Source organism: Galeopterus variegatus, unplaced genomic scaffold (assembly GCF_000696425.1).
Source record: "Galeopterus variegatus unplaced genomic scaffold, G_variegatus-3.0.2 Scaffold5757, whole genome shotgun sequence".
Classification (NCBI taxonomy): Eukaryota; Metazoa; Chordata; class Mammalia; order Dermoptera; family Cynocephalidae; genus Galeopterus; species Galeopterus variegatus.
In genome coordinates, this window is record NW_007731868.1 from 87,746 (window position 1) to 99,555 (window position 11,810).

The window sequence follows — 11,810 nt, forward strand, 5'->3', positions numbered from 1 at the left end:
GTGAAGACATTGGGCAAAGTAGAAAACACACAGTAGAAGAAACGAGAGTAGAAAAGGAAGGAAAAGTTCAAAAAATAAAAATAAAGTGGTAGAACAGGGCTTCAGTGTGAATATGTGAGAGGACTACTCCTTGTTTGGGTATAGTCTCATGAATTTAGATTGGGGACAACACACAAGTTTGGGCAGGTTAACTTCAGAATGGCCCCTGACTTGGAAGGGGTGAAAAATATCTCGTGTTCTCCTTGCCAAGATGCGTGCCTGCAGGTTTTACTCTTCCTTAGTGGCCACTTTTTTCTAATTGACACAAATGTGCCATAGGAGTCACATCAGACCTGAGGTAGGGTCACTTCCTTCCTACATCTGCCCTTTTTGTTCAGAGAGGATGTGGCAGTGCAGTGCTGTGTATAAACTGCTGGCACAGAGGTACACAGATGTCTGGTTCGTGCTGGCAGACTCCAGAATCAGGAAGAAATGCTCCCTCTTCTTCCTAGATACACTGTACCCCTCGGAGACATCTCCTTTCTCATTATTGTCAACATCATATGAGAAGTAGACCAGTCGTAGCCCCAGACCTGGGTCCTGTCGATACCAGAACATTCTTTCATGGTTCATATCCTGTAAACATTCCAGCGAAACTTTATCTTTCATCTTTTTGACTAGGTATCTTTGGGTCTGAGTTACTTTTGCATCCAGGAGACCTGTGAGAGAAGGATAGAGGAAGTAGAAAAAGAGGTCACCAGGAAGCCTGAGGAAGAAAAAATCGTGCTTGTATCCAAAGCCTAGAAATTGTAGGAGGGGAGTTGCCACCAACTCCCTGACTCACCAACTCCCAGGAAACAGAGGACCACACCACAGAGGAGCCTGAATCCCATGGTTGTTTTGAGGAAAGAATGGTCTTCTCCCAGTGCCGGGCTGCAGATTGGTTGTCTATGATGTCATTGTCCCTGCCCACACTCATGATCCCTCAGCCGTCTAGAGGTGCTAGAGAGTGAAGGGAGTATCATGGGAGTATTGGTGTTTGTGTGTATGTGCGTGTATGCATGCACACACACCCATGTAGAAAAGAGTTAACACTTTTCCTTGTGGGAGTATCACTGGGTGTGTGGTTGTGCAGTATCATTTGTGTCTATCCCTGTTCTTAAATATACATTGAGTCTACTGAAAAGTTTTACATATTTCTGTTCTAATTGTTGCTGGTTTACTTTCATAGATGTAGATACTTAGAGGTGATTTTTCCAGTGGGCAATAGGCTAATTCCTTTTCCAAAACACCTTCCTTTCTCATGCTGCTGTGTTGGGGTTGAGGATAGCAATGGTGCAGGTGCCCACATGTGCAGGTTCACCTGGTGGTGTTCCAGCAGCATCGTTGTGGGTGTGGTCAGCCCCAGGTGCAAGCAATAAAGGGTGCATTGTATGCAGATAATTTAAAAACAATGATAAAACCCAATTAAAATGGTTCTGCTTTTATTATCACTATGTGCCAGAAATTCTAAACAACTTTGGTGATAAAAGCCTTCTTCCATGCAACACTTGTCCTTTTGTGACTGGCTTATTTCACTTAGCGTACTGTCAAGCACATAAAAGCAGAGAGTGGAATGATGGCTGCTGGGGGAGAGGGGAGGGAAAACAGGGAGTGGTGGTTCAATTGGTGTACAGTGTCAGTCATGCAAGATGGATAAATTCTAGAGATCTGCAGTACAATATTGTGCCTATAGTTAACAATACTGTATTGTACACTTAACTTGTTGAAAGGGTAGATCTCATGTTAAGTGTTCTTACCACAATACAAAAACATCTCACCAGGTGATTTTGATTTTGGTGCACATTCAGAACCACTGATCAAAGCAAAAGGTCAGATACAGATGCCTTTGTGATGCCTATATTTTTCAATAAAGTTTTATTTGTAGTTATTACACTTACATTAAACTTTAAATTTCTTAATGGCATATAAATATTTGAAAATTTGGCTATGTATAACACAAATCAATCATTGCCATACAACAGTTTCTACATTTTTTGCAATAATATAAAATAATCATAATGATTCAGATTATATTCCTCAGTTTTGGCATTACTGTAAATACCTAATGCCTAATCCAACAGACTTAACCTTCCCATAAATCAAGTATACTGACACAACTACTCAACACAAAAACCCTCTGAACTTCAGTTTCACTGGACTATTTGCTTACACAAAGAGTTTTAAATCAATATGTTATTCTTATATTGATTAGAATGTTTTTGTTTCTCCAGACATGAAAGCTTCTGAAAGCTTCTATTGTTGGTGAACTCTGTAAATGCACAACGTAGTCTGACATGCTCAAATGAAATATATTAGACTAAGATTAAAATTGTTCCCTGGCACACAGAGGTAAGTAAAAGGAAAATCCTACGGGTCTTGGAAAGAGTCTCTGAAGACCACAGTGTATAATGAGGCTTTCTCTAGTACATGGTGTGAGGGAAGCTGGATTGATATCAGGTCAATTCTGCTAAAGAGCCTGGGCTGAGAAAGCCCTATTGAAACAGCAAAAGACAAGTAGGGGAACAGGACGGTGGAAGCTCAATCTCAGGTGCTGCCCACTACTGGGACCTGCAGATGGACTCCCACTGACGGGAGCCCTCAGAGCTCCAAATGTCTCCAGTATTGGGAGTCTGGAAAGGCTTCTGACTGCTTCTGTGGGTGCAGCAGCTTTCTCTGGTAAGCAGGGCTCAGGAAGGTAGGGCCACCTCTGCCTTGTGGCCACCCTTCCTGTGCAGAGAGGAAGTGGCTATGTAGTGTTGTGGGTTAACTGCTGGTGGAGTGTCTGGGAGGAGCTGGACATCTGAAGGCTGGAGAAATGCTCAATCTTATCTCGAGAGATACCACATCTTTTAGAGACTTCCCATTTTTTAGCCCTCCAGGCACTGAACTGAGTAATAGAATAATTGTAGCCTCATTCCTGGCTCTTGTCTAGACCAGCACAATAGGTCTTAGTACACATTCTGATTATATCACAGAGCCACCTTCTGTTCTGACCCTGAAACCTGATAAATGGATTTCAGTGATTCTAGCATACATGGATGTTGTAGATAAAAAGGCAGAGAGAACTTAATAAGGATACTGATGTGTCCTTCCAGAGAAAGGCTTAATGTAGGGTCTGGCAAGCCAAGTTCAAGGACATCCTACCTGTGCCCATGACCCATGGAGACAAAAGGCTACAAAGCAAAGAATCCAGCATGTATGGCAGGTGGGTTCATGGTGGTGTCTGGGTGTTGGTTTTAGCTCTGTTCAGGCTGTTATAACTGCACATAGCAAAGGAACTAACCTAGTCAGGGATTCAAGAAAATCTTGGAACAAATGACTCCTAAATTGGTATATATGAAAATCATTAATTATGTATCCAGGTTGTTATCCACACAGAGGAAGGGTACTCTGGGTAGAATGAACATCACAGATGAAGACCCAGGTATGAGTCAGCATGGGACACATCTGGGGACCTGCAAGAGGTGGAATATCTCTGGATGGAATGCAGGCAGTTGTGGTAGCCGAAGGAAAAGGGAAGTCTGTGTTAAGAAGGTGGCAGGTATACAAGGCCACATCATGGATGGTGTTGAGAGACTTGCAAACTAAAGTAAACTTGAGACTTTCGCTAGTTAATGGAAAGACATTGATGGGTTTTAAGCTTGAGAGTGTAGCTTGTGGGTAGAAGCAGCTAAGCAAGCTGGCAGGCAGATGACTACTGGATGGTGGTTAAAGGAACCTGTGAGAGGAAGGGATCTGTTAAAGGAAAGGTGGGAGACAGTGCTTGCTGGGCCACAGTGCTATCAGTGAGGTTAGAAAGATTAGTAAAACTTATGGGGAATTTAATACTTAGAAACATGTAGGATGGGGATGTGTGGAAGGAGAGTGTTAGAAAGACAGTGATTACTCCTGCATCTCTGGCTTGGGTATTTGGGTGGGTGGCAGGATCACTGTTGAGAAAAGGAAAAAGATGTAGTATATAGTAAACAACTCAACGTGTTGTTTCCCCCAAGTAAAAAACAAAACAAAACAAAACAAAAAAACCCCCAAACATCCAGAATAAAACCTGGAATATGGGACAAAATCTTATTGAGATTAATTGGATTGGAAATGAAATGTTCAGTCAGGCAACAGCTCAATTGAATTTGGAGATTTAAGCTCCACAAGGAGAAAGGACTTCAGAGTGTTACCTCTGCCACTAGACCTAATACCGTTAGCTCGTCCTGCCTGAACTTTAAAAGCTCATTGGTACGGCGGGAGAGGCCTGGCCACGGCTGTTACTCATTGTAGAGGGGCCGCTGGGCTCAGAGTCCCCAGAATTAGGGAGTCGGGGAAGGGCTTCTCTGGGCACTGATGGTGGGGAAGCTTTTCCCCGTGGTTGGGGTGGGGCCTCCCTTGGCAAGTGTCACCTTGCTCTTCTGGCTGACCTTTTTGTGCAGAGAGCAGCTGGCTGTGCAGTGCTGTGGATAAACTGCTGGCACAGAGGTACAGAGAGGTCTGGTTGATGCTGGTCGAGTCCAGGGTCAGAAGAAAATTCTTCTTTTCTTTCCGGGAGACAGTGTACCCATCAGGGACCTCTCCCTCCTCAACCACCTGAACATTAATTGAGTAGTAAATCAGCTTTAGACCCAGCCCTGGGTCTTGTCGATACCAGTACATAGCTTCGTGGTTCATATTCTGAGAACAAGTCATTGTCAACTTCTTTCTGGTCCCTGTAATGAAGTGTCTTGGGGTCTGGGTCACTTGGGCTTCCATGGGGCCTGTGAGGGAAGGAGACAGAGCTGGAGACAGAGCCAAGGGCCAGCATCAGATGCTGCACGTTAGGAGAGAACTGGAGTTGAGGCCTACGAGCTAAGGCCAAGGGCTGCCCATGTGCTCTGGGACTTACCTGCTCCCAGGAGACAGAGGACCACACAGCCAGGGAGCCAGGAGCCCATGGCAGCATCAGGCAGGTGTCTGCCAGCCCTGGGGCTCTGGTGGATTTCTGTAATGTCTCCACCTCTTCAGCTTCATGGGCCCCAGAGACGTTTTCAGGAGAGAAGCCACTCCCCTTTACTTAGAGGGCTGAAGTGTACAAAGCTGACACTGGCTAATTCAGGCTGGGGACATTTATGATCAGCGTCATTTTCCTTGATCTCTTTGAGGCTGCTTGTCTCTATGTGTGTGGCATGTTTTCATATGAATGCACTCTTGTAAAAAATGTCAAATATTTAGATATTTTGGATCTTTAGGGTACAAATTGGTATAACATATTTGATTATCACTTAGAAATGTGAGAACATGAAGCTCACACTATTATAAAAACTGCATTTTCACATTTTTTGAAGTCATTTCTACTCAGCAGAAAAATTCCAAGTACATTTCTGGCTTTGTCTATCCACCGACATATATTTTTGTCACGACCATTTAGAAGAATCTAAGGTGTGAAAGCTCAGTCAAATTCACACTGTGGATTACTTTACTAGTCAGTACCCAGTTCAGAATCCTAGACACGTGGCTTCTTTGTGCTTTAGCTGATTGGACTCAGTTGGTTTGGTGGAGCTGGCAGCTGCTCTCTTCGAGGATGGTGGTTGGGGCATCTTTCTCCCTTTTTCTCTTCTCTTTCCCTCTCCAGAACAGGCTGGGGAGAAGCAGAAGCAACATGTGTTTGCTTCATACACTCACCTTTTTACCAGCATGCCAGCTTCTTTGCCTACTTTTGGAACATGGGCTTTGCTTTCTTACTGTCCACACATGCACATTTCTGCCCCTGGATACTGCGCTGTAGCCAGGCAGTGTCTTCTCTGCTCTGGATCCACATCACGGGGACTCTGCCTGGAACCAGGAGTGTCATAGCTTCTGTTTCCAGCTCCTCCAGCAGCTGCTCGTGTTGCTCCTTTCTCTGGGTACGTACGTCCTTCCTGCACTGAAGTGACTTTCCTGGGGCTCCCCAGAATATCTTCTCCCTCTGAATACCTCTGAACTTGTCTTTTTTAAAAAAAAATTCTTTCTGTTTATTAAAGTATAATTGTCTAATAAAAATTGTATATATTTATGTTGTACAAAGTGATGTTTTGATATTTGTGTCCCTTTGAGATTTTCTTGTACTTTGTTGGAACCAAAGTTTTCCTGGGAGGGGCAGCAGGGGAGGACACTGCCCCAGCCTTCCTGATTGCTTCCACCCACAGCTAGAGCTTCACAGAGCCCTTCAGCATTCGGCCAAATCATTATCATCTCCAGGCACTAAGAGTGGACCCCTCAGGCCAATTTTCTGGGCTACCCTCAGACCTCAGAGATGACTTTCTGGCCCTTAGTCCCCTTCATGGTGGAGCCCTAACCATTTCCATGCTATGAGAGTGAGAGAGGAATGTTGCTAACATGACATTAACTCTGATTTACAGAGGAATGTTCTCTCTTTTTGTATCTCTGTACCACTCCCTTCTAGAAAAGAGTGTTGGGAGCAAGCTTGGCTCTACCTCAGTCATGGGTATTTCTGTCCTCCTGGCAAATCCCCCATATCCTAGCTATGGGTCCCCATGTTCTTGAGGGACAAAAGCAGTTTTTATTCTTTTTTTTTTTTTTAATTTTATTTTTGGGCTCCCTGTCAGGGAATGAAAGCAAATTTTATTCTTAAAACCTCAGTTCCAGTGAATAATTTCATATTACTTAGTAAATCTCGCCATCCCAAATTTCATCTTCAGAAATCTTTCACACTTTACCTGCATCCACAAAGCTAAGCTTGCTATCTATTGGATATTGGATTTTCCCATGTTCCATAATGGTCCCAATGTTATAGACATGAAAAATTACACTTCAAAGTATTACCAGTTTTTCCCAAGCAACTTTTGATATTAGATTCGCCCAAGATTTAAGAGGTAGCTGATTCTATATTCCTTTCCCTCTACCAGCTAATTCACTTTCCTCAGACATGTGGCTTCTTCTGCCTTATTCCCTTGACTCTGAGGCTTCTTTGGTTTCTTCTTTCCTTCTCTACATCAATCATGGCACTAATATAACGACATTAACCTGAGTCCCCAATATTCTTACATTCAGAGCCAGTTTTTCTACTTTCTCACCCTTTCTTCTTATAATCTTCCATCTGGTCTCTTTTACCCAAAGCCGCTACCCTCAAGAGTTCTGGAAACTAACTCCCCTCCCCTTCTCCGATGTAGAGCAGGCTCTTGTGTTCCTAACAAAGTGACTAGAAAGTAAGCAGAGTCCTCCAGATGACCTGGGGCTCTGAAACATCTCCCTTGATCTTTTTGCATTTTAATGTAAACATTTATTTTATGCTGGTCCATCACTACATCTCTTTCCCTACACTTCTTTGTGTCTTCTGTCTTCCTCCTTTCAGGCACCGTAAATCTTTTGCATCTCTCATCCATCTATCCTGGACAACAGTATCCTGACAAGTATTTATGCCAGCATCTACCCAGTTGAGAAAACATTTCTTAAAAACTCCTGTAAAAGGGGGTTTATTCCTTCATCCCTTTAAATGTATAGTGATATATTTTCTATATGAACATGAGCCCAGGTATAGACTGTAGAATTTTCACCACACTTCAAATTGTATTTCATTTTTGATCAGGGCACTTCAGTTCTGAGAAACTCATTCTACCCTATATATTTTCCTATGATGTGATTAACCTTTGAAAGACCCCAATGAAGAATATTTTTATATCAAGTTTTCTTTTAATTGATGATACCTTATTCAATTTTATCAAAGCTTCTCTCATATCATTATCTGAAATGTGATGTTTATGTTAAGGAATATGTTAGTGCCCTCTAGTGGAATATCACTGTGGTAGTCAGAGTAATGGTCCCCCTTCTTTTAATTGATGATACCTTATTCAATTTTATCAAAGCTTCTCTCATATCATTATCTGAAATGTGATGTTTATATTAAGGAATATGTTAGTGCCCTCTAGTGGAATATCACTGTGGTAGTCAGAGTAATGGTCCCCTAAAGATGTCCAAGTCCTAATCCCAGCAATCTGTGAGTATGTTTAGTTGGATGGCAAATGGGAGATAGGTTGCAGATGCAATTAAGGTAGCTATCAGCTGACCTTGACATAGGGAGAGTATTTTGGGTTATCCAGGTGAGCCCAATCTAATCACATAGGTTATTACTTGTGGAGTATGTTTCCCAGTTGTGTTCAGATGGGGACATGAGTATGGAAAGAAGGTCAGAGAGATGGAACGTTGCTGGCAATGAAGGTGGAGAAAAGGACCCACAAGGCAAGGAATCCAATTCTCTCCTCTCTCTCCTGGAGCTCTCAGAAAAGAATGCAACCTGTCAACACCTTGATTTTAGCCCGGTGAGACCTTCTGACCTACAGAACTGTGAAGTAATAAATACATGTTATTTTGAGCCATTTAGTGTGTGGTAATTTGTATGGCAGCATCAGAAAACCAATACAACGACCAAGACCAAAACTCTTTGGCAAGATGTGGTAAGAGTGATTAGGGTGGGAAAAACAAAGGCAAGGGTAATAACGGGGGTAGGTAATAACTGAGGGATGGGGGGAACTCTGGGGTATCTTGCATGGGGGGGGGCTTGTTCTCTCATTTGGGGTGGGCCCATAGGGTAAGGCCACTGCACACACTGGGTCTGCTAATTTTGTGCAGAGAAGTTGTGGCTGCATTGATAAGCTGCTGGTGCAGAGAGACTTGGATGTCTGGTTACTGCTGGAAGATTCAAGGATCGAGGGAGATAATTCTGTTTTCCTTTTTTTGATAGAAAGACTATACCCATCTAGGACAACTTTTTCAAAGCTGCCAACTTCAGGGGAATAATGGATCGATTCTATCCCCATTCCTGGATCTTAAGAATTCCAGAATATTCTGTCTGGTTTATACTATAAAAACATTGCAGCACAACTTTTTCTGCTTCTCTGACCAGGTATCTCAGGGTCTGTGTTCCTTTGACATTCATGAGGACCCTGGGAGAAAAGTGCAGAAACTGATGGCAAAAACCACTAGCAAACCGATATAAAAGCTGTGAGGAAGGGCCTGTTCCCAGAGCTTGGAAACAGCAGGACATTGGTTTCCCATGTGCTCTCTGAATACATCTGCTCCAAGAGCCAGAGGCCACACACAGATGAGTGTCCCTAAGGCTTCCCTCCAGACCAGCTCTTTTCCTCACAGAGCCTCAGCAAAATAACAGCCTGGGAAAAATTGCTCTTTTCTACTTGTTTCTTTATATTTCTACATCTTTTCGGACAGTTTTGTTCTCCAAATCACATATTCTTTTTTAATGAGTACTATTCTTATGATTAGGCAGACAGATTCTAGAGAAGATGTGAGCTCAAATCCCATCCTGAAAATTATTAGTTCTGTGGATTTGGGCAATTTATTTAGCCCAAATGTGGCTCAATTGCTTTATAAGTAACCTGAGTATGTTTGTAGGGCTGCAATAGCAAAGTGCCTCAGACTGGCTCAAACTGTTCTGGAAGCTCAAAGTCTGATATCAAGGTGTCAGCAGGATTGGTTTCTTCTGAGGCCTCTCTCCTTGGCTGTAAAGGTCTGTCTTCTTTTGTCTTCCCTCTGTGGTTGTCTGTGTCCTAATCTCCTCTTCCCACAAAGACACCAGTCATGTTGGATTAGGGCACAGCCGTATAACCTCATTTTAATTTAGTTACCTCTTTAAAGACCCTATCTCCAAATAAAGTCACATTCGGAGGTACTAAGGGCTTAGGATTTCAATATAAGATTTTTTGAGGGGGTGGGCACAATTCAGCCCATAACAATGGGAATAATAAAAGTACTTTCCTTACAGATTTGTTATGACAATTAAGGAGTTACTATGAATAAAGAGTTAAAACATTGCCAGACATAGCTATGCAAAATATTATCTCTATCATTTCATCTACTATAATACTTTTTTGAGTATTATTTTAGTGCCAGTCTCTGTGTTAAAGTATTCACATACTGTTTCATTGAACCCTCACCCCAGTTCTGAGAGGCAGGTGCTATTCACTTCGCTTTATATGTGTGGAAACTGAAGACCTGGGCGGGGGTTAAGTAGCTTCCTAAAGCTATGAAGTGGTCTGATCTGTCTCAACCAGTGCTTTGGAATATTTCATTTCTCTCTTTTGCAGGCTTATGTTAGAGGTGGTAGTAAATAATGTGTCTTTACAGTTTGGCTTTTCTACCTCTTCCTGTAGGCATTCTTTTCCAATCTACTCTGACTTTTGCACCTAAAACAGACTTAATACTCTCTCCTTTCCTGCGTTGTTTGTGTGGTCCTTCATTCTCACGTGCACTGTGTTGTCTCTCTGCATCCCCTGTAAGCCACGGGTGGATCCCCCAAGCAGGACTGGCTCTGGTCGCAGCAGAAGCGGCCACGAAAAGTGTCTGCTCTCTTTCAGTGTTCTATTCTTTTGTTTTGCTTTTACGTGACTACAGCAATTTTTGTCAAGCTGAACATATGCTTGTATCCAGGTTGACATCTTAAATCGAAACAAATACCAGTCTTTGTTTTCATTTCCTAAACATTCATCCTTAATGTATACGTTCTGTGCACGTGTTTTATGTTAACTGTTTCTCTTCTTAAATACTTCCTATAGAAACAAATGTCATGAGGTGTATTTCTTCTGAGGGGCAATATGCTGACTTCTTGTACAAAATGCCTTTCCATTTGTGCACTGCCTTTGTGCAGGAGGGAAGCTGAAGAGGCAGCTGGGCTTCCTCTCTGACATTCACAATAACACCAACATGAAGAGGAAGCGGGTGATTGTCTTGTGGGTTTCAGTCAGGGGCTGGATCTGGTCAGGCCATTTGGTTTTCTTTCTTTACCTCTTCGTCCTGGCAGTTCTGGAGATTCTGAAGCACTGACCTATTCCAGCTACTCACACATGTTGTAAAATGTAGGTAAAGGTGTGGTTTGCGGTATAGGCTATGGATTGGTTTGATATGAAAGGCATGCTCTGGGGAAAGTCGTCTGCTATCTCTAGGAATTAACTAGCCCTGGTCGGGGCAGTCAGTACCTTCAGGATCAACAAGGCCCCAAATGTCAAAATATCAGAAAATACAGAAAATAAAAGGGCATGATTAACACAGTGAGTGTGTCCTCCCCAGTCCCTAACTCTGAAATGGTCTTATTATGGAAGATATCAGTGACTCAAGAGAAAAAAACACAAAGATCTTTGACATCATCCTAAACTCTAGTGAGAACTTGACATTATACTACAAAGATATTTTTCTGGTAGAGAACTGTAATTTTTCTTCCTTTGGAAATATTAAAGGGCTACTTATACATTTTTTCCACACTAATAAACTTAGATCTTATGTATTGTAGACCATGAACCATTGAAGGATGCTGCGAGAGGGAGTGATAGGAACACATTTTTGCAGTTTGGAAGATTATTCTTGGATGCAGCACTAACACTGGCTTAGCTGGGGTGAGGATTAATAAGGAACTAGAGAGATGAATAAGAGATCTGTTATATTTATCTGGGAAGCTGATAAAAAGAGCATAAAATAGGCAGTGCTTGCAGTGATCAAGATAATAGATGAAGAGGAAAATTATTTAGGAATTAGAAAAGAAAGAGATGGATTGGATGTCCAGGGCAAAGGAAAAAGAGAAATGTAGTACAACTCTGAGTATTCAAATCTTGGGCAAATAAATGACTCGTACTTCAGTTCACCAAGTCAGGAACTCAGAAGAAATGTAGCTTGGGAGGGAGGGATGATGTGGTGAGTTTTACCTCCAGGAGGAAATGCTCAGTTGGTGTCCTAAATGGATTTAAGTTCAAATGGGGGTGGAAGGTACAGACCTTGGATTCATTAATCTATGGATGGCAGTGATTCTTGTGCCCCCAGTCCCCATC

The 11,810-nt window shown here is 42.5% G+C and overlaps 1 protein-coding gene across 1 annotated transcript in view; it reads right to left on the reverse strand.

The window, feature by feature from the left end:
* LOC103605353 overlaps positions 1 to 4,937 on the reverse strand; it is a 46,732-nt gene extending 41,795 nt beyond the window's left edge. Inside the window, exons 1-3 of the mRNA XM_008589923.1 lie at positions 4,889 to 4,937; positions 4,428 to 4,760; positions 503 to 698 (exon numbers count right to left, since the gene is read on the reverse strand). Coding sequence (XP_008588145.1) covers positions 503 to 698; positions 4,428 to 4,760; positions 4,889 to 4,937 — 578 coding nt within the window. The remainder of the gene's footprint in view (positions 1 to 502; positions 699 to 4,427; positions 4,761 to 4,888) is intronic.
* Positions 4,938 to 11,810: the final 6,873 nt, after the last annotated feature.